Raw genomic sequence first — 23,953 nt, 5'->3', positions numbered from 1 at the left:
GGCAAAGGCTTGCTGTTCTAGCATGGGGACTTGAGTTCAGATCCCCAACATCTGCGCAAAAGCTGGGTGCTATAGCTCGCTTAATCCCAGCATGCCTGTGGTGAGATGGGAGGCAAGGACAGAAAAAGCCCAGAAGCTCCTGGGCCAGCGAGCCTGGCAAAAAAAGCAGCAAGCAACAAAAGACCCCTCCTCACCACTGAGGACTGACACACTGGGAGTTCTCCTCTAACCTCCACATGTGCATCTGCACTCAGAGAGAGAGACAGACAGACAAACAGAGAGAGACACAGAGAGAGAGAGAGGATGAAGGGTTGGGCAATGCCTGTGGAAGCAGAATGAGGGCAAAGTTCCATTCCTTACCCTCTCTCTCATTAATGTACACAGCTGGAAAGGGATTACATGTCAGTTCCTTTCTCATTGCTGGGACAAAGTACCCGCCCAGCCACAGCTGGAGGAAGGAAAGGGCTGATTTCCAGTTTACAATTGCAAGAGGAAGCCCATCAAGGTGGGAAAGCATGGCAGGCACAGGAAGCAGGAGCCACAGTGTCACATCAGCATGGAGGGGAAAGAGAAGGAGCAAGGACAGCAAGAGAGGCTGGACGATGAAATCAAGGACAACACCCCGTGACACTTCCTCCAGCAAGGCTCCACCTTTCCTGGACAGCATCACCAGCTGGGGATTCAGGGAGGAAACACACAAGTCTGCAGAGGGCACTGTGCAATCAAATTCCCACAGAGGTGTCCTTGAAAGATCTCTGATTTGGGGCTAGTGTGTCTGTGGGTGCAGGTACACATGTGTGTGCACCCATGCATGTGTGTATTGCTTCTGCGTTATGTGCATAGTTATGCATGTGCGCTGTGTATGCATTTGTACATACATGTATAACTATAGAATATATAGTATATAAACATAAATATATGTGCACACGTCTGTATATGTATGTAGTGTTCTCTTTTATTCTTACCAGCTCAATACTGTCACTCTGCTTCATAGATAAGAAAAGCCGGGGACTGGAGAGAAGGCTTAGTGGTGTAGGTGCTTGCCTGCGAAGCCTGAGAACTCATGTTCGACTCTCCAGATCCCACATAGATGAGGCAAGCGCAAGGTTACACATGCCCATAGGGTGTCATCTGGAGTTCAATTACAGTGACTGAGGCCCAGGCATGCCAATTTTTTTTCTCTCTCTCTCCCTCTGTTTCTCTCTCTCTCTTTAAGATAAAATTTAAAAAAAAAAAAAAGAAAAGAAAATCTGGACTCAGAGGAGCTAAGCAAAGTTTGTTGTGACCCTGACATTCTGGAAAGATGGCAGACTACAAATGCATGCTCATAATCACCATGTGTCCTTTCTTTTTCATGAAGACCGTAAGAGAAGGCCATGATGACCAAGCAAGGCCAGCCTCGAGGCCAAGGACAGTAGGCAGGGCTTGGTCCCGCTCAAGTCGGGCTCTCCTGTGAGCGCAGCAGTGCAGACTGCAGGTGCTGGAGACCGCATGTGGCCCACGATGGCCACAAAGAGCTGAAGCCAAAGGTCTGGGCAGAGCTTCGGGCTCTTAGCTGGACAACAGCGGTAGCAGCATCTGCTTGTGAGTGCTTGCTGCGCACCAGACAGGTACCCCTCTGAGCACCACAGGTATAATCACATGGAATCTTTAGGATAGCCACTGGACTGCGGCACAGCCAACACCACCACTCACCCCGGTGTGGATGGACAGCCAAGACCCAGTGACAATCCAGCTTCTCAGCCCAGGGCAGCTCCACATCAGCCCAAGCCTGGCTTTGCAAACATCACTGGGAGCAGGCAGCAAAGCAGGGCAGAGGGCAGAGAGAGAAACAGAGGCTTGTTGCCATCATTCAGGCATCTGGTAATGATGGCTTGAACTAGAACATTCACGAGGGAAAAGGAAGAGGGGACAGATGGGAAATAGTCATCATAAATAAGGCAGGCTTGGTGAGTGGCCAGAGATAAATGAGACGTGGGCAGACTTGGCATGGCCCAGCATCTAGCCTGAGGGAGAGGACACTGGCAAGCGCCACCAACAGAAGCCAGAGACAATGAACATCAGGCTGGAGGTCGGTGTGGGAGGTGACACAGGCCAGCACTGGGAGGAGTGAGCAGATGCATCAATGCCAAGTCCAATAATGATGGTGCCAGAGCTGAGATGAGAGGCCAGGCTGGAAGGAGGGTCTGGAAACCATCCTTAAGGTAACAGCTCAGGACGAATAATTGCTACCAAACTCCCAGGAAAGGTGGAAAAGAGAGCAATGAGGGAAAGGGTGGAGAGAACTGAGGAGAATGGACACAGCATGGTAGGATGCTCTGAAAACCAAGCAGGAAATGCTCCTGAAGACGTGACCATTGAGCACAAGGAAGGAGCCCTGGAAATAAGCAGGAAGGGTGCCACTGCAGACCTCGGAGTCAGAAGGTAGAAAATTATCAGTTCAATACAAATGAGTGTGTGGCAGTAATAAAGAAAGGGCACAGGGGGAAGAAAGAGAAGAAACTAGAGGCTAAGCGGAAGGGGGGAGGAGGAAGAGGAGGAAGAGATGGTGAACACATGGAGACGCCAATGAATGACCACATCCTTGTGTCTGGAGGTCTGTTTTCAGACAGAGAAGACCTAAGGATCCTTGAAGACAGGATACAGGAGAAGTGGGGAAGGACATAGAACATGGCAGAGGAGAGAGGAGGAGAGGGAGAAAGAGAAGGAGAAGGATGAGGAGGAGGAGGAAGAGGAAAAGATGGAGACAAAGATGAAGAAGAAGACTGCCTCTCCATCACAACAGCAAGTAGGAAGCAAGAGAGACCCCGCAGGAGGACCCAAGTGAGAAAACTTCAGGGGAAATCAAAGCAGTGTCGTCCACAGTAACCTACACGTAGAAGCCACTCAACGTGTGCCTGGGCGTGAACAGATAATAACGTGTGATGATGAATTCAAACAGGGAGCAGTACAAAGATATCATAAGGCATGCACACACCACATCATGGGTGACCCTTGGAAACACTGTCCTAAATAGCAGAAGCCACTCATAAACAGCTATCTGTCCATCACATAACTAAACTTACATGATGTTCAGAGTAGGCAAATCTAGAGAGGCAGAAAATTGAGTAGTTGCCTGGGCTCGGGATGGGGAGGATGGGAGAGTCAGAGGGTGTGAGGTAAGGAGTAAGGGCTTCTTTTGTGGTGATAAAACGTTTTAGATTGCTTATGGTTATAGTTATGTCACTCTGTAAAGAAACCTAAAAACCTTTGAATCAGGCACTTTAATGGGATATGAATTACTTCTCATAAAACAAAATTTGAGGCCATCACCACTCCCCATTACCACACACAGCTCTCCAGCTCTGCAGCCAACACCATCAGCTCTGCTTTCAGAGATCCCCCCCGCGCCCCGCCCAGCACTTCCACGAGCAGTGGGCCAGCTGCAGGGAGGGCCCAATACCCCCAGTGGGCTTTGAGAAGCCTCATCTTTCCATGGGTTCACAGTGGCCTTTTCCTAAGAGATATCAGGTGGCCCACTCCAGCAGGCCCCTCGGTGGCTCCCATGGGATGCTGTCCCTGTCCTTCAGCTTACCTGGCCCAACATCTGACCCTCGCTCTCATGCTCTGTGCTGCCCCACTGCAAACACTCCAGGCACATTCCTGCCGCAGAACCTTCCATGTTATTTTAGCCCATTCAGGCTGCTAGGACCAAATAACTCAGGCATTACGAATGTAGTACTCACAGAGCTGAGGCTGGGAAATCCAAGTTGTGGTCAGGGTCTCTTCCTCATGAACTGTGCCTTCTTTATGCCCTTTCATAGGAGAAGGGAGAGGCAGGTCTCCAGAGCCTCTTTTATAAGGACAACAACTCTATTCCCTAGTCCTGTACCCTTGTGACCAATCACCTTTCAGGATCTAACACCATCTCGCTGGGTGATTCCATCTCAGCACGTGAGCTTTGGGGAACACAAGCATTCAGACGGTAGCGTATGGTCACTGCCTCTGCCCCGTGTTTTCTTCCTGCTATCCTCCACACTGCTGATAAGGTCATTTCACTGAGGGCCCTTAACAAGTATTTCTCTTTCCGCCAGGTGCGGTGGCACTCGCCTTTAATCCCTGCATTCGGGAGGCAGAGGTAGGAGGATCACCATGAGTTCAAGGCCACCCTGATACTACATTGTGAATTTCAGGTCAGCCTGGGCTACAGTGAAACCCTACCTCAAAAAACAAAAACAAATATTTCTCTTTCTGAGGCTTTGTCTGATCGCCTGACTCCCATTTCTCTGTCTTTTTGTTTTATTTCTTTGCAGCATTTATCTTCACATCTTGCTGTTGAAAACGCACATACAGCCCTTTGCACACATATGCAAACACACATGTACCAAAGAACACACACACATGCGTAGTTTCTCCATCTCCCTCCCTAACCATGACTGCCACTAGAATGGTGGCTCTGCTTCCTAAGTAGCCCTGTTACTGGCACCTAGAGAGCATTTCATAGATCACTGCTGGCTGGAAGAATGAATGAGTGATTGGAAGATCTTTACAGCAGCCTCTATTTTAAAAAGTGAACAGACCCTGCAGGGTTTAGGAAAGGTTTGGAGGGTCACATAGCTGGAAAGTCATAAAAGCTACTGTGTACCATGTTATAACTTTGGTTTTGTCCCCCTTAGTTCCAACTAATTCTATCTATATTCCTAGAAGGGAATAAGTGAGCCTAGGTGCAATGCATTCAGGACTACTAGAACTGCCCACACCTTCTGCTGTATTCAAAAGTAAGGAGAAACAGAGAAGCTACTGATGTTTTGCAGCAGAAAGCACTCTGACTCAAAGGTGGACCCAGGAGCCAGGGCATGGTAGAGCACGCCTTCAGTTGCAGTGTGCAGAGGCTGAGGCAGGAAGACCACCAAGAGTTCCAGGCCAACCTGGGCTACAGTGGGACTCTGCTTTGAAAAGGGGGACTCTGGAGAAATGTCTGAGAAGTTAAGGCTTGCCTGAGAAGTCTAAGGACCCAGGTTCGATTCCATAGTACCCATGTAAACCAGATGCACAAGGTGGTGCATGCATCTGGAGTTTGTTTGCAGTGGCTGGAGGCCCTGGCAACCCATTCTGTCTCTATCTATCTCTTTCTCTCTCTCTCGCTCAAATAAAGAAATAAATTACTAATAAAATAAAATAAAATAACAAGTAGACACAGTGACAGGACCCACATCTCTATTTTTCCCATGAGTTTAGCAGCCTCACCCTCCAGCCTCACACATGAAGTTCCTTCCAGTCCAAAACTCTGAACTAACTTGCTTTATGTCCACTTTCTTGCATGTGTATGTGTGTACTGTGTATGTGTATGCATGTTCATGTGTGTGTGGTTGTATGTGTGCATGGATGTATGTGCACATGATGGGGTAGAGGTAGATATTAGTAGCTCCTCCTATCATCACCATTTTATTTATTGAGATGGGGTCACCCATTGAACCTATGGCTCACTGATGTGGCTAGCCTACCTAGCAAGTGAGACCCAGGGGTTTCCTGTGTCCTGAGCACATACCAGCAACACCCGTATTTATGTGACCTCTGGAGATCCCACTCAGGTCCTCATGCTTGTGGGACCAGTGCTTTACCACTGAGCCTCCTCCTCAGCCGGTGAACTGACCCATTGTTAAAAACTGCAGCCTGGAGCCAGGCGTGGTGGCACACACCTTTAATAACATCACTCGGGAGGTAGAGGTAGGAGGATCGCCGCGAGTTCAAGACCACCCTGAGACTCCATAAGGAATGCCAGCCTGGGCTAGAGTGAAACCCTACCCTGAAAACAATAACAAAAAAAAAAAAACAGCAGCCTGGGGCTGGGGAAATGGCTTAGTGGTTAAGGCATTTGTCTGCAAAGCCTAAGTACCCCAGTTTGATTCCCCAGGATCCACATAAAGCCAGACACACAAGGTGGTGCATGTGTCTAGAGTTTGCTTGCAGTGGCTAGAGGACCTGGCTCACCCATTCTTTCTTTCGCTCTACCTCTCCTCCCCACTTCTCTCTTTCTCTCAAATAAATAAATAAATAAAATAAAAGAAGGCATGAGCCACCATGCCTGCCTTTAAAAAAAAATCCAGCAGCCCGACCCATTCATGCACAGACTTCTCCAGTTGAGTGCGGCCAGGTATAAAAACTCATGGCAGATTCTAGTTGAGATTTGTCCCAGGAGGAAGTGGCCCGCTTCAGCCTGATCACTCACAAGATTGCAGGGTCTCTCCAAAAACCAAAGGTAAAGCTGATGGGAGCATGCGCTACGTTCCTCTTTCCTCAGCACTGATGAGTGCTTAAAAATAGGCTAAAATCACCAATTACTCAGAACAATGCAGCGCTGTGACGTTGGAAAAAGCATCACATAGTGCTAATAGTATTTTGGCAGTGGCAGCTCTGAATGCACATCACAGCTATTGTTTTCAGAAAAGGAAATAGCTCCTTTGAGGAAAAATTACATTCTTGAAATTAGAAGGCTGTGATAAAATAACTCCTGATTAAAGAAATTTAATTTCATCTTAGTCATGCAGCGTGTCTGCTAACCAACGTACAGGGCTTGGCAACGGTAATGGAGAGGCAGACATGTGTGCTCCTGCCCCGAACCAGGCAGACTGGATCCAAAGGAGCTGAACTTCCAGTTCAAGTGTCACGGCCCATGACAGGGCCCAAGTAATAGGAAATGACCAAAAACTAAGACAGACCCTCACTCAATTCAATCCAAACACAAGGTTTCCTGTTAGATAACCCAGCTCTATTTGACGTCTTTCATAATTTCTTTTCTAAAGTATTGTAAGACAGTTTCAAGAAAAATATCAATCATACTTAATAAAATTTTCCTCATGTAATAGAAATTTTGACAATTATATATAGTCTCTGCTATGTTGTTCAGACATGCATATGTCTTTTCTCAAACTATATGACATTTTTTCAACAATGAGAAAACTCATTCTTCCAAGCAATTATATTAAAAATAAAATGAAGACAAAAGAAGAGAATCTGTTAGTGAATCAATTCAAAATCTAATACACTGTATTCAGACACTCTAGAATGGTCATGAATCAAAACAGAAAGATATTAGACATCAGAGTTAAAGCAAAGTGTCCAAAATATTAACAAAATTGAAGTTGCCTATTCTCTGCTGAAATTGATATTTTCACTTCTGAAGAAATGTTCTCTCAAGAATAATAGATGCAGCATCAAGATGCAGCCCCTCCATGATGGGGCTGGAGAGATGGCTTAGTGGTTAAGCACTTGCCTGTGAAGCCTAAGGACCCTGGTTTGAGGCTTGACTCCCCAGGACCCACGTTAGCCAGATGCACAGGGGGCACATGCATCTGGAGTTCATTTGCAGTGGCTGGAAGCCCTGGTGGGCCCATTCTCTCTCTCTCTCTATCTGCCTCTTCCTCTCTCTGTCACTCTCAAATAAATAAATAAAAATAACAACAATTTTTTTTTAAAAAAACGATACCTCCATGAAGAGATCATTTGGGGTATTTTTGTCCTCTAATAACTACAACCTTGCCTGAGTTAATTCATTCCTCAAGTAAGATAATTTTGCATGATCAGACATGGTATAACCAGAGCACAATGGAGTAACATTTGTCCAAATGTAGCTATCTCACAGTTTGAGATTCTTAAGTATGTATCTTATGTCAAAAAAAGATCAACTCATTGATGTCAATAAACTTGTATGTAGCACCTTTACAAAAGAAATGTAGTTTCCCAATAGAAAAAGTAACTTCCTAAGGCTCTGGAGTGAAATTAAGTAGAAAATCCTTAAATTTAAGCAACCAGGCCCACTCCCCCCCTCCTTTTTTTTGGTAAAATAGTGTACTATTTCACCTCATAAGACATCATTCTGACTTGGAAAATCTGAAATAACAACCCAGATTTGAACCACTAGTTTGTAGCAAGAAAGACTCCTTGACGTTTTGTGTGGGTTCACACCAGAAAGAGGGTAGAGTGAGATCAGTGGTGTGAAGCAAGCAGAGGACCTGGGTCCAAGTCCCCAGAAGTTACCAGAACATACACCCAGCACAACAGAGACAGCAAAAGGAGCTCCCCAGCTTGTTTCCTCCCCCTAGTCAGGGCCTGCAGCTGTCCAGCGGTTGGCTTCTGGCACGTGGCAGGTAGTAGAAGTGGTATATACTCAGATGAGGCAGTGCCCTAAGAGAAGTCACACAGAACCCTCAAGTTCTCTCAGTTCCTTCTGAAGAAATTACTGTTGTTTGGTTTGTTGTGGGTTCTTTTGATACAAGGTCTCATGTAGCCCAGACTAGTCTCCAACTCACTTACATAGCCAAGGATATTAAACTCCTGATCCTCCTATCTCTACTTCCTACATGCTGGGATTACAGACAAATGTCACCACATCCAGTTGGAACAGGAGCAATGTTGGACATGCTGCCTTACTAACAGAAAGGACTTGGATCTCTGAAACACCTCTTGAAAGGTGAGCAGTCTCACCTCACTATAAGACAAGTAGAAATTAATCTTTTCCTGGAAGTCATCATGCTTTGAGGATTTACGTGGTCTTGCAAATTAGCCGAACCCAGTGGTCCTCTATTATTCTTACCCAAACCATAAAATTCTTGTACTTTGGTTAACTGAGGGAGCTTAATTCATAGATGTGCTTGAATTACCTTTGGAAAGCCCTGTGCGTGTCAGGCATGTGGTGAACACTCGGTAAACCTGCACTGTGTAATTTTTGAATGTTGGCTATGACTACAATAAAAAAGATTATTAGGAAGCAGATAAAAGCTAGAAGGGAAAGAGAGACATACGGGACACAAGTGCTACAGAGAATAAGGAACTGCAAAGAAAAAGTCTGCTGAAGAAACCCACAGGAACGAGCTGCCTGGACCAAGAGTGAGTCACAGTGCCGGTGCCATGTTTCCAAGGTCTCCCCTCCCTCTGACCAGGTCAGAGCCTGGGGAAGGAGGACCATCTCGCAGACCCAGCTCTATTCAACGAAGGGAAGTAACTGAGAGTCAGAGAGACTGACACAGGCAGGGTAGCTGACAGGCCCCCACTGATGGAAAGCTACCTTGGGATGAAGATGCAGGGGAGAACAATGACAAGAGAGCTGCAGATGCTGGGGGAGGAAAAAAGAATGCTTAGGACAATAATTCTTTTAAAATCCTTCCAACTCTATGCATGTTGGAGCCTTTTTAAAAATGGAGGCATCTTCTTTGAGATAAGATCTGGATCCAAAATCATTTCAATTTAAACATTGAAAACCTCCACTTCTCAGTCTACACATCAAGCTTCCTCTACCAAAATTCTTGGAACCAGAAGGATTTCAGACTGTGAAGTATTTCAGGCTTGGAATATTGGCATGCTTTAGTGGTTGAGCATCCCTAACCAAAACTCCAAAATATGAAATAAATAGGCATGATGCTTAGAAGCATCTTTACCAGGATTTTTTTAAAAAAATTATTTTTTATTTATTTGAGACAAAGAAAGAGGAAGAGGGAGAGGGAGAGAGAGAATGGGCATGCCAGGGCCTCCAGCTGCCCAGCTGCTGCAAATGAACCCCAGAGGCATGCCCCAACTTATGTATTTGGTTTACGTGGGTCCTGGGGAATTGAACCTGGGTCATTTGGCTTTTCTGGCAAGTGCTTTAACCACTAAGCCATCTCTCCAACCCATTTACCAGGATTTTTTAATCAAGGAGGTGCAGCATGTATTTGCAGAAAAGTATTTGCTCTACCATTGCTCATGAGAGCAAGCTTGTAAAGACCCATCACTAGGGAAATGATTGAAAACATCAACCCTCATTTCTGCTCTTTCAATAGCTCATCTTATCCACAAGGCAGCTGAGCATCCATCTTTTGTCCAGCACTGTGGGGTCCAAGGATAAACAGCACTGATGGGGACCTGCGCTCCTGGGGCTTAACTCTGGTAGGAAGATAAGCAGTAATCAGAGAGTCACAAATACACAGGTGTACTGAAAGCAGCAGCTGCATAGGAAAGGAACACAGGGCTGGAAAGAGGAAAGTGGAGGAAGACCATTTTACAGCATTTAGCCAAGAATGCCTGGAAAAGGGGGCATTTAACAAAAGTCCATAACAGATCTGGTGGGGAGAGGGAGGGCAATTAACCAGGCGAAAAGAAAACAGAAAGGAAGGGCTGCCCAGACACACAGAGTCCAGAGAGGGCAAACCCGCAGCAGAAGGACGCAGCTAGAGGTGAAAGAACAGCATGGCTGGAGCCCAGCGTAAGGGGGAGGCTGGGGCAGGAAGGGCAGCCAACAGAGATGTCTCAGCTGAGGAAGAAACCAAAGATTTTGGTCTTTATCCAAAGAGCAATGAAAGGAATCAGCTTAGACAGGAAAGCAGCCACACCAGACACTCACTGAAGGTGATCACCTGCAGCAGGTGGACAGCAGAGACACACAGGCATGGGTGTATCAAGGCACATTGGACCTGATTCCTCTCTTCCAGTGAGATCAGAACTAAGAGTAAATAGAATAAAAACAGGCTGAAGAGAGTTCTCAGGAGTTAAGGTATTTGCTTGTGAAACTTAAGGACCCATGTTTGATTCCCCAGTACCCACATAAAGCCAGATGCTCAAGGCAACATATACATCTGGAGTTCATTTGCAATAGCTAGAGGCCCTAGCATGCCCATTCTCTTCCTTTCTTTCTTTCCAAATAATTAAATATTTTTTAAAAACAGGAAAAAAAAAACTGCATTGGGCTGTCCCAGTGTTACAGACAAGGAACAAGGCAGCTGTCCTGGAGTTGTGGGTAGAAGCTAATGGACTTTAGCAGTCTGGAGGTGCTTCTGGTTTGGCTATGAGGTGTCCACCAAAAGGCTCCTGTGGCAAATACTTGCTGCCCAGCTGATGACATTAATGAGGGATGTCAGGGTGATAACTTCATCAATAGATCAAACTACTGCATTCATAATTAAATGGGTGATTAGCAGGTAGAACCTCAGAGATGTGCCCTGACATGTACAGCTGCTCCCAGACCTGTCCTCTCTTGCTCTCTCTGCTTCCTGGCCGTCAAAGGGAGTGGCCCTGATCTTCAATACACTCCCGCCATGGCGTTCTGCCTCATCACCCACAGTCCAGGAACAACAGAACCAAGTGAACATGGACAGCATTTCTGAAACCATGAGCCAAACCACGAGTCTTCCTCTCTTAGCTTGTTTTCCTCGGGTATTTTGTCACAGCAAAAAAATACCCTGACTGGCCCAGGTAGTAAAATAGAAAATAATTGGAAGTTGAAAGAATGTGGACAGAGAAGGGCAGTCTGGCCAGTAGAAACGGATGGACTCCTGGAGGACAAGTTGTGTAGCATTGGGGGGAATGAGCCTCACTGATTGAGCTTAAGGTGGGTTAGGAAGCCCAAATGGAGATGCTAAGCATTCAGATGAGTGGGTTTAGAGGAAGGGCCAGACCCGGAGACAAACGCAATAGGCGCCATGCAATGGCTCTAGTGAGCATGGCTGCTTGTGCACAGCGGCAAGGAAGGATGCCTGTTTCTACCAGCACGGCCATAATGAAAAAGCAAGTCACAGAACAACTGTGGTCATAGTTTTGAAACAGAAACATCCTTATCATCTGATCTGTAAAAGACGTACATCCATCGTGGAGAACAGCATGCCAGGCACTTGGACTGATACACACATGAACATAAACAGGATGCTGAGGGCTGTAAAACCACCAGTGAAGTTCACCCTACACGACCCTTAAGTCACTTAGCATGGTCGCCCTGCACGTGCCAGTCCATCTCAGTAGATACATGCAGAGTGGTTTCTGAAACAACCAGGTCTCTACTTGACTAAGAATATCATTTTTCCAGAACAATAATGGCAGAATGGCAAAATAAAAGCAGTCTAACATCAGAAAGTAAGCCAACGGGCATGAATAGCTCCATATACACAGCCTTTCTCCCACTCTTCCATTCCTTGACTATATATAGACTGATAGATTAAAACGAGGTCTTGAGGTCACTTTGTTTAATCACCCTTAATTAATAAGCACATATTCTACAGAGAGATATCCACCAACTGTAACTATGGAAACCATACCAGGAAGGCAAATGCAGGTGAAATTACTCCCATCCTGCTTCTCATTTGCATCGACACAGCTTGCCTCATTCTGACAGGGTTTCCTCTGACAGGCGTCAAATTCTTCACAGAAAGTTCCTATGTACTGGTCTTCACAGGTGCAGGAAAACGTTGCCTACAACACAAAAATGCAGAGTGTGTTACATCTGAGTCCTCTGAAGCACATGCCTTGGGTGTTTTAATAATGATCCCGTGCTACGCAGTTTAGCCACCTCACTTGCATCATTATCTGGTTGAAGTCACAGCATTATGAGAAGTAGGGCGTGACTCGTTGTAGCTGAAATTTGGACATTTATTTTCATAGCTTAGTCATATTTATCCTAACCATGTTTAATCTTCCAAAAATAGAAATGGAAAGAACAACTTGTTTTAAACTCAAAATGCAGTAATCTGACCCATGGAAATGGAGTTTTGCTGGAGTGGATATATTGCGCTACAGCCATCCAATTAGATATCATGGTACTAGTACAGATCCTTGGCCCAGGTGGTGCTTGCAACCGAAATACCACCTGCCTACAAGGCCAGCTTTCCAGAGCATTGAAAGAATTTACTGAATCACTTGACAAATCAACTTCCACATAGATACAAGCAGGTTTCCAGAGAGCAAGTGAAAATACAAAGAACAGATTTCAAGAGCCACTTTTTTATTATAGTAACATGATCTTAGTAAAATGCCATAATTCAAACATTAGACTCACAGAGACTGACTCAAAGCTTTCTTTCTGAGACAGTTGTAAAATCCAAATTAAATTAGGCCATCTTGCACCCTTCTCAATGTAAGCATGGAAGGTTAAAGTTTTAAGAAAAACATAAATCTGGCTCCAATGCCCATATAAATATTTTCCTAAATAAGAGGAGAGAGGCAAAGACATTAATTAACACCTTGCTGCTCAAAACAAGTCTAAATAGGCTAGAGAGATGGCTTAGTGGTTAAGCGCTTGCCTGTGAAGCCTAAGGACCCCAGTTCAAGGCTTGATTCCCCAGACCCACATTAGCCAGATGCAGTGGCTGGAGGCCCTGGCATGCCCATTCTCTCTCTCTCCCCCTCTTTCTCTCTCTGTCTGTCGCTCTCAAATAAATATAAACCAAAAAAAGTCCATGTGGAAAAAAGCTAGGTGTGTTGTCATGGTGGTATGCTCCTATAATCCCAGCAGTGGAGAGGCAGAGATAAGAGACCATGCGGTGGCATGTCCCTGTAATCCCAGCAATGGGGAGACAGAGACAGAAAAATCCACAGAGGTTTCTGGCTAGCTACTCTAACAGAATTGGTGAGCTCTGGGTTCAGTGAGAGATCTTGCTTCAAGAAATTAAGATGGAGAGGAAGACACCTAAAGTTGACCTCTGGCCTCCACACACATGTGTACACTCATATACACACACTAGGGAGGGAGGGAGGGAGGGAGGGAGGGAGGGAGGGAGGGAAGGAAGGAAGGAGGGAAGGAGGGAAGGAAGGAAGGAGGGAAGGAAGGAAGGAGGGAAGGAAGGAAGGAGGGGAGGGAGGGAGGGAGGGAAGGAAGGAAGGAGGGAAGGAAGGAAGGAGGGGAGGGAGGGAGGAAGGGAGGGAGGGAGGGAGGGAGGGAGGGAGGGAAGAAGGAAGGGAAGAAGGAAGGAAGGAAGGGAAGAAGGAAGGAAAGAAGGAAGGAAAATGATAGATCTAAAGTTTCTCACCGCTCTTCCCAGGCCATACACATGAAAAGGTATCTCTACTGTCCAAAAGTTCCACAGAAGACCATTGTCTCTACACCCTACTTCCCTAAAGGTCATTGCTGACAAGATCTTGTTCATGCTGGCCGTGAACTCACAATCCTCCTGCCTCTGCCTCAGACCCCTGAGTAATGGTTCACAGATATGCTGCCAATGTTATAGAGAGGCTTTTCCCCTTTCCTCCATATTCTATCAACTCAGAATCTTTGCCCAGTACCCCCTCAGCACAACCCAGAGAGGGTACTGTGTGGCCTATTCCCCTCAGCACAACATGACGCCATCATAAGATGCACAATGTTTTGGCCTGGTAACTAGACAATTTTGTTTAAGAATCTAGGACCCCATCCTCCCATCTTCCTCTCTGCCTCTCCCAATCACCATAATTAAGATTTCAAAGGTTTTGCTTCCCTACAAGAGGTCCAACCAACCTGACAATTGACTGTGGACTCTTATTGAAATTCTCCTCCAGTCCATTACCGAATGTCATTTCACAAACTCTTCCCACACCCCACATTCCCTCCCCCAGGAAGCATGTAAGTCTTACCCCTTTGAACCGTGTAAGCCCTGTGCGCTCACATGCTCTCTCTCCACCCCCTTCACTTTTCCTATACTGAGCTGTGTGCCTTTCTCTATCTCTCTGTCACACACACACACACACACACACACACACACACACACACACACGCCCCTCTTCTCCTCTTTTCTTTCTTTCTCTCCTTCCTCTTTCTCTGTCTCTCCCTGTCATTCTCTCCTCTCCCCATGCCCCACCCACGGTTCAGAAGTCCCTTCTACCTCTCCTCTCTCCCTATAGGTTCAGTGTTCCCATGGAGTCTCCTTCTCTTTCCTTCTGCTCGGTTCCTATCTCTGCCCCCAACTTCTCAATTACCTTCTACCCAGAGTTCACCACCATCCCCATCCTTTCTCCCAGCCACCCTCCCACCAAAGGATGCCCCAAGAAATTCACCTCAGAATCCTCTATTTTCAAACCCAGTGCTTTGGGGAAAACAGGACTGTGAGACCAAGTCTGTGGTCGCGGGAGGCCCACGAGCACCTCACGGGCATTCTGCTGCCGCTTCCTCCCGCCCTCGCCTGGCTAGATGACGAAGGCAGTGCTGAACTGGAGGCGGGAGTCCGTGACGCAGATTTCACGAGCTCGCCGTCCAGCATAGGGTGGACTCGTGCTGGTGCAACTACCTTGGAGCCATGCCTGCTCCTGTGAGTAACCCTAGGCCCTGCTCTGTGAGCAAGCCCGATTGGAACTTTGGCGCCGTCGTGCTTTGGCCTGTCACCTGTGGCCACCTGGGATGAACAGACTCATGTTTGAATCTCCCCAGGGGAGGGAGAGTTACCCATAATTCTCTTTAATTTGTTTGAAATGTTTACTGTTTAATTTGTGTCTCAATCAATTGTACAATGATGGTACATTTCTTGATTATACTCATGTAAATTTAGAATTCTTGATATCGTTTGAAAACAAGATATTTTCTTCCATTCTTAAAACAGCCATCTTCCTTGCTAGAAGTCATTACTGATACACAGGCCCCCTGGGCTTTGCTATCAGTCATCCCTCGGAGCCTTCACGATAGGTCAGCTCTTAGGTGAGTCACACAAAACAAAACAAAAATGTAATACCAACTACAAATGATAATAGTGTCACCTTTTCTCCAGGGCTCCAGGTCATATTTTCAGCTATTCCAGAATAATTTTGACCTCAAAGGGATATGTGTGGAATTTATCACTTGTAGGATGCTACAATGATTGTTCAATTTTGTTAAACGCCAATTTGGGGTCTGTGGAAATCATCTATCTTTGTCATCTGTGCTTGGCTATTGTATAAAATGAATGTCTAGATTTCCCAGTATTGAATCAGCTTTATGTACCTGGAATGCCCACTAAAGGCGTCCTGCAGAGAGATTCTATTTGTATATCGAGTCTTTCCCTTCCTAGCCCCACATCAGTCTACCTTTCTAAGAAAGCCTGTCCCTTGTACATGATCTCATGTTTTACATCGTAAGGGGTCATTCCTTGCAACCAGTGACTAGGAAAGTGATAGACCTCAACCTCAGCCAACCAAGCAAGAGGCCAGACAATAAAACCTTGGCTCCGAGCTCGAGCAAATGGCCAGGATGCATGCGGTGTTTCTTTTGTGGGTGAAGTGTATTTTTGTTAAAGGAATATGACAAGTGTTTGTGGTGGTTTGCATAATCAAGTCCTCAATCTAAAAAGTATCTTCAAGTAAGTCTTAGGAATGGGAACTGCTGGGATAACAGAAAGATGTTTGCCTCTGAAGTGAGAGCTGTACCTGTACCTTCTGCCTTCTTTGCCCTGGCTCAGAGCTCTGCCTGCATTCCAGCAAGAGTTTGATGCCCCACCTGGTTTTCCTCATCGCTTTGTCTTCCTTTTAGATGTGTTGGCAGAGACTCTGTAGCCGGAGGCTGGTTGTGAGCCCAATGACGACTGCTAGAACTTGTCCTTTAAAACGGAAAGCGCCTTTTTCTAGAACTGTCTTAAGGAAATCTTGTCCTTGCTCAAATGCACAGGAGAGAACACGTTGGTATTTGCAGTAGTTGGGTCTGGAGTCCTACGTGCACAGAAGACTTGTGGCCACCTTTGACATGTAAACACCCCTATATGCATGCAGTTCCAAAAGTAGCCTCCTAAAGTGGTAAATATGTCATAGGTTTGGATAACTGTCTTCTAAAACTTACTTGGTTTGTGTACAGACATTCCATGCTGCAGACAAATTGCCTGTTACTTGAAAGATGCATTCTGCAAATAATTGATCTAGTTGGATGCCATGGAAAATGGGTTGCCTGCAACATTAAATTATTAAAGCCCCCAAATCAAATATCACTGAGTTCGTTAGCTTTGAGTGAATTTAACGATACGAGAGAAGCCACACATTTTGTGTTCTTTGCCTTAAGTGGGGACACTGAAACAAGTGTCCAAAACAGGAACTGCTTCTGACGAAGCCAACGAGGAATAGAGTCTTTAATGTTGATTGGTAAATGAGGAATGAAGCTAGCGGATGTTTATATATGCATGTCCATAAAATCTTTGTGTATTCTCTAGCATACCATCTTCTACAAACAAAGAACTTTTCCTGTGATGTTGAAACTGGCAGTGAAGACTTCAAGGGGAACCTGCCTCACACATTCAGGAACAAGCCAGTGACCAGTGTGGTAACTGAGAGTGTGGGGGGACACCACAAAAAAGAGGGTCGTGCAGGACCATTGCTCTCAGCTGGGGGCAGTTTACCTCGCAGGACACATTTAGCACTTTCTGGCCATTATAACTGCAGACTTGCTATTGGCATCTAGTGGCTGGAGGTCAGGGATGTAGCTAAACATCCCACCGGAATGATCCACCTCCAAATGAGAATAATGCCAACACTGAGAAGCTCTGGTCTAGGTAGTTTTATAAACTCAGGGCTCTGGCTGGGTAGAAAACTCAAGAAAGGATAGCTCGTGATGCCAAAAGAAACCTAAAAAATTACAGAGGGGAGAAGTGGCAGAAAGAATGTAAAAGCCAGAGGATGAGGGGGAGAGCTTTGGAACATCTTACTTGGCATGCCTGGTGGTCATGGTATCCATGACCTCACAGAAGCTGCTGTTACCTGTGCAGTATTATGCCCATGAACATGTCATCGTGGGTGATGAAGACAAAAATAAAGATCAAAATAGTAGAGAGAGTGGTTGGAGGGAGAAAAGAGTTCAGAGGAAAGAAATGAGGACTTGGAAACAAGAGAGAGTGATAAGAAGGAACTATGACCAAACTACATTTTATATATACATAAAATTTATCAATAAAAAAGGTTTAAAAAAAGAAACCTGAAAATGTATTGTAATGTTGCTTTACATCATATTGCTTTCATCACTATAGTTTATTTTATTAAGCTTATGCTCTGACCATAAACCAAATGATACCACAGCCATCTCAGGGTAGAAGCTAGTCAGCCACTTATTCAAGCCAGGTTATATTATTTCAGTCTTCTATCATCCTAGGTGGTTTTCCAAGCACATATAGTATCTTTACTTCACATTATAGAATAGCTTTCTCTTACTATATTATTTAAATTAAACTGAATGCTGTCTAAGAATCTTGGACAACAAGTAATCCCACTCATTCATCAAGCATGCTTTGAATTCACCATATGCTGAGAGATGCAGATACTAGAGATGTGGAGAAGGACAGAAGAAACAACACAGGTTTATGGGGCCTATATTATAGTTAAGGAGATGGGCGTACTCTGTGGAATTTAACACCTTAGAGTAACAATAAATAAGCTCTTGTCACATCATGATAAATTCTACGAAGAATGACAGATGAATATTAGTTGACTTTGATCTCAACCAATGGCTAGTGGTGAGGACAAACACCTTTGAGGAATTTATACACATATAGAATCAGCCAGACATGGTGTTTCCACCCTACCATAACAGTACTCAGGAAGCTGAGGCAGAAGACTTACCAGGAGGCTGAGCACAATATGGCTTACAGTATAAGACTCTGTTCCAAAAAGAAAAAAATGCAGACCAGGTGACACACATAGAGACAGGAGAATCAGGAGTTCCAGGCCATCCTTGGCTCCATCAACAAGTTCAAGGCCAGCTTGGGCTACATGAGAGTGCCTCAAAAAGAAATAAAAAATAAAAGAATAATTCAATCCCTCCTTGTCATAGGACATTTCTGTACACCCAAATCATGCTCAATCTCCAAAACCTAAGTCCTGGGCCACATTCTCCCATTCCCTGGGCTGCCAATTCACTTCCCGCAATCAACTGCGTACGGAAGCACCCCATCCAGCCTTCTTCCCTCATGTCCTTCCTTGGAGGGCCTAAAAGCAATGAAACCAGCGAGCCATGGGCTGAAGCCTCTGAAACTGTATGCCAAAATAAATCTTTCCGCCTTTAAAAATTTCCCTTAGGTAATTGTCACCGCAACGAACTGTGACTTTCACAGAGACTTTGGGCAATCATTTGTCACAACAGTAGGTTCTTGAAGTCGAGGGTAAAATTACACAATTGATATTGGGAATTTTTTGAGTTAATATGAGCATGTAGACCTTAAAGGTGATTTCTATGTAGGCATATGTGGTGATTTGATCAGGTGTCCCCCATTAACTTAGGTGTTCTGAATGCTAGGTTCCCAGCTGATGGAGATTTGGGAATTAACACCTCCTGGAGGGAGTGTATTGTTGGGGACAGGCTTATGGGTGTTATAGCCAGTTTCCCCATGCCAGTGTTGGGCACACTCTCCTGTTGCTATTGGCCACCTTTATGTTGGCCAGGGGTGATGTCCACCCTCTGCTCATGCCATCGTTTTCCCCTGCCATCGTGGAGCTTCCCCTTGAGCCTATAAGCCAAAATAAACCTCTTTTTCCCAGACGCTGCTCTTGGTGAGTGATTTCTGCCAGCAGTGCGGACCTGACCACGACAGCATAGGTCCCTTCTCTACGACACTCCACCCTCGCTCTCTCTGTCTCCCCTCCTCCCTCTCTCCCGCTCAATCTGGGGGTTGCTACAGTAACATCACAGACACTTTTAGAATCCTTGATCACATGTTCATACAAAGAAGGTAACTGGACTGAGGGTGAGGCCTGCTATCCCAAACTATAGAGTGACTCAAAGGTCCCCAGCACCACGCTAACGCCATGAGGATTATCTGAGTGCTCCCCTCTAAAGGCTTCCCCAAGCCAATCGCGATTTCCACCAAGGGCCAGCAGGATCCCAAACAGCTGGGCTGCTCACCATCAAGTGTCTGGGCCCTGACAAGGTCAGAACTCCGCCTCATGAGTGGACAGCTGTGACGCCGGGTGACACAAACGGTGAGGGGCCAGGTTACTCTCTGTACTTTTGTATGTCCCGAAGTGTTCCACAATAAAAAATGTGTTGCTTATATTTTAAGAACCTGGATACAGACCAAGAAAGGAAAGATAAAGTGTGGAAACATGAGAACACACTTCAGCGCCTGTCCAGCTCACCCCTGAGGAATTCTCTGTTGCAATTGCTGGGAGAAGGTTGTGGGGAACATTGTGTGCACATCACTCAGTCCCCATAAATGCAGCCCCACTCCAGAGATTTATTTCATATCTGAGTGCCAGCAAAGGCTCAGGCCTGCCCTGAGGAACTCGCATGTTTCCCCCTTGTGGACATGAATAGTTGCCTGTAAAACCAATGTATCTGAAAAAGGGGTCGAACTTTCCTATGCCAAGTGAAGGCCTGGCCAATGCTCAGCCTCCCCAGCATGCATGAGTGGGGCACACTGAGCCTGGACCTTAGCTGGAAGAGATGAATTCCTGCTTACTGGGCCTACAAGTAATATTTCAGAAGACTTCTCTACGCTAGCTATGGCATTGAGAAGTAGAGTCCAGAAAGCTGGAATTTTCTTGCTCCTAGTATTAGTTTTATTGTTTTTGTTTTTGTTTTGGGTATTGGGTTGTTTTGTTTTGTTTGGTTTGGTTTGGTTTTTTGAGGCACTCCAGGATCCATTGTCCATGAAGACAATTCCAGGAATGAGGGTGTTCTGAAGGACCACTTGCAGAGGGCTCATGTTCCTCTAAGAAGACATTAGGTTAGGAGGTGATGAGTTCACATTACTCATGTAGCAACACAAAAGCACAGCACAGCAGAGCCAGATTCTAGCCTGAACTGACCCCTGACCCCAAAGGCACTAGCCTGAATCTGCTGGGAATGAGACCCCCAACCCTGTCCTGATGACTCTCTTCTAGGGGCTCCTTAACACAGCCCCTGCATGTGGGGACCTCGCCAGGTGATCACTGAGTCTGAAATCACAGAGGTGAAAAATGATAACACAACCAAGGTACAAAATCATGGTTCGCTGTGGCAAAGCATAGGTGAGTTGTAACCAAAAAGGGCCAGAAGGTCAGCCTAGCTTGCCTGAACTAGGTGGAATTTAGCCTTGGGAAAACCCAGGCTTAGTATTACATGAGGCCAAAAGGATTATTTGGATACAAAACTTAAAAGATTTCTATTTATAATGTTAAAATGCCTATAAATGAATGCATTTCCCTGATCTCAGGCCACACAAGAACATCTGGAACCCAGCCACAGAGACAAATGGATGCCTCCTTGGGGGAACACAGTGCTCAGAGGAGAGAGAGCTCACTCTGAACTGCATATTTCAAATTTCTGTCTATTGGCCAGGTCTCGCTATTCTAGGATTCATTGCACATGTAATTTTAAAAACACATTGTTCATAGCTCATAATTTTACTTTTCCATTAGACTTAGACACCATTGAATTTCTATTTGGGTTGATTAATGGCAAATGTACTAGCCTATTAAAAAAAAAAACTGAAACATATGAACTAACTAACCATGACTTCATGACTTGCCTTTCATGAATTCATAGAATTGATCCCTTTGGCTTAAATGTTAAATTTCAAATAATAGTAACAGTAATGAGAGCCCTATTCTTTCCTTTGAAAGGACAATGACGTTGACTTTATTACTCAAGGGAGGAGAAAGTAACTATCTTTTAGGAAATGCTGTAAAAGACTTTCTTCCTAAAGCGAGATGTATGCATTCCCAGAACGTAGATGTTCCAAAGTGTTTTCCAGCCATATCCTGGCAACTGCTGTGTTCTTGGCACTCCTTGGAGGGCGAGGATCAGGCATAAAATTTCCATGTAATCTGCCTTGATCTTCAATTCTCTCACAACTGTCTATTTATTTACTGCCACAGTCTAATCCATTAATGAAAGTAGTCTGACTTTAAAGGAAAAAGTCACTAAAAATTCATGTTTTATTGAATTTCCCTGAAAAAAGTTCTTCATCACAAGTGAATGCATACCACTCTATTTTCTGATTTTAAAATTCCATTTAGTCTCTTAGTCATTTTCCCTTGCTATATCAAAGTAAATGGTAAGAACAAAAACTTTAAGACAATAGAAATCTTTCTGTAAAGTTATTAATGTAAAGGAATTACTGAAGAAGGGAGAGACTCCCATCATCTTCCTGACATTACCACCAATGGGAGCAAAGATGATAAGCCTATGGGAGCTCCTGAAGATGGAAATTCAAGAGGGACAGGGCAGGTGCCAGGCTATCATCCAGTGGAAAAGACTCTGCCATGTGTCACATATCATGTGAGCATCATTTCCCCTAATCCTCTCAATATTATTATAGAATTGGTCCTATTTTACCAATACAGAAAGGGATCAGAGGAGTCAAGAGGCTTCCTGGCTCATCAGAGGAAGACAGATGCAGCCTTGATCTCATTGTGAAGAAATTCTTACAATTTGCAATACTCAGAAATGCGCTGAATGACACGGAGACAAAGGACTCAAGCAACATTCTGAGAACAGTGCAGAAAGGAATATTTGTGTGCTGAGTGGAAATCGGAAGGTAAAGACCTCCAGAAGTGTCCCTGAGGTTGAGTACACTCACTGTCCAGGAGACTTTATGTCACTCCAGGGTGCCAGAAGCCACCTGATGGGTTCTTTCCTGCTCTCCTTGCATTTCTGCCAGGGCCACCATAATACAGTACCACAGTCTAAGTGGCTTTGCTTATCTCTCGCAGAGCTAGGGGACAGAAGTCTGAGATCAAGGTGTGAGAAGAGCTAGTTTCTTCTGAGACCTCTCTGCTTGGCTTGTAGAAGTGTGCCTTCTCAGAGTGTCTTCAAATGGCCCTCTTTCAATGGATTGGTGTACTAATATCTCCTCTGACAAGGATGGCGGTCCTATTGAAGAAAGGCCTACCCTTCATAGCCCCATTTCACCTTCATAACTTCAATACAGACCCTATCCAAGTGGTCACATTCTACGGTACTGAAGGTTGAGGATCCAGCGTGAGTGGAAGGGCATCAGCTCAGCTCCCAGCATTCTCGCCCCTGCTATGCTCCTTCCTGCAATATGTGCAGAACAAGCTTCCTTGAATGTCATCTTCAGTCCTTCACAATTACCTGGTGCTTGGCAAGTTACCCTCTGAGAGCACATGCTGTTCGTTGAGCAGTAGCTGCGTGACTGGAGAGTGAAGAGGCTGGCCTCACGGACTACGCGGTATTTAAGATATGGTCCATGTGCTCCAGGGCCAGTGGCCTCGTTGGAGAAATCAACCTCTGTCACCATCCTCGTCACTGTGTCCTTCCCTGGTAACAGTCACTGGGCATTCAGTCAATGCTGGGCACTGTCCACCATTACACCCAGAGCTACGTCAGGGAGCTCTTATTTTTATTTCAACTTTACTTTGGAAGAAAGTGAGGCACAGAGAGGATTTCTCCAGATCTGCTGGCTCACAAGTTGAAGCGCTGCACTGGAGGATGGCCCATAGATCACAATGTGGAAAGAATGACAGGAAACACTACCGAGCTTATTAAGATTCTAGTCCCAATTCTGCTCCTTGTTTAAATTTGGGCAAGTAATTTATATTATTTATTGCTCATTTTCCAGTTGGGCTTCACTTTAACTGGAAACAATAAAAGAAGATATGCTATATCCTAAAGATGTTATTATTTACATTATACTTTTAAAATATGCCAAAAGAGATAACATAATGCTGTAAATTACTATAGGCATTATGGAAAACAGCATGGTGGTTTCTCAAAATATTAAAAATAGAACTACTGGGCTGGAGAGATGGCTTAGTGGTTAAGGTGCTTGCCTGAGAAACCTAAGGACCCATGTTTAATCTCTCTCCAGAGCTCACATAATCCAGACACACAAAGGTGAGGCAAATGCAAGTCACACATGCCCACTAGGTGGTGCAAGCATCTGGATGGAGTTCAATCACAGTGGCTGAGGCCCTGACACTCTCTGTCTCTCTCTCTCTCTCTCTCTCTCTCTCTCTCTCTCTCTCTCTCTCTCTCATAACAAAAAATTTAAAAATATATAGAACTACCATCTGACCCAGAAATCTCATTACTGGATATATATCCAAAGTAAATGAAATTTATACGGCAAAGAGATAGAGGCACCCTCATGCTTACTGAAGCACTGGTTCCAACAGTTAAGACATGGAAATCAGCCTCTATGTCCAGTGGCAGATGTGTAGATGAAGAGACTAAGGTGTGTATACAATAACGGTAGTTCATCCATAGAATGGGGGTCTTGATATTTGCAAAACCATGGCTGAGCCTGGAATAAAACTGTTAAAAGAAATAAGCTAGACACAGAAAGACAAAGACAAAATGACCACATTTACATGAGGAAAC

At 45.1% G+C, this 23,953-nt stretch overlaps 1 protein-coding gene across 1 annotated transcript in view; it reads right to left on the bottom strand.

Annotated features, from left to right (window-relative positions):
- Positions 1-23,953, bottom strand: part of Dner (delta/notch like EGF repeat containing) — a 355,088-nt gene that overhangs the window by 103,681 nt on the left and 227,454 nt on the right. The window contains exon 7 of the mRNA XM_004662814.2: positions 12,039-12,192. Coding sequence (XP_004662871.2) covers positions 12,039-12,192 — 154 coding nt within the window. The remainder of the gene's footprint in view (positions 1-12,038; positions 12,193-23,953) is intronic.

The sequence above is a fragment of the Jaculus jaculus genome, chromosome 4 (assembly GCF_020740685.1).
Source record: "Jaculus jaculus isolate mJacJac1 chromosome 4, mJacJac1.mat.Y.cur, whole genome shotgun sequence".
Classification (NCBI taxonomy): Eukaryota; Metazoa; Chordata; class Mammalia; order Rodentia; family Dipodidae; genus Jaculus; species Jaculus jaculus.
This window is presented reverse-complemented; position numbering and strand designations above follow the sequence as displayed.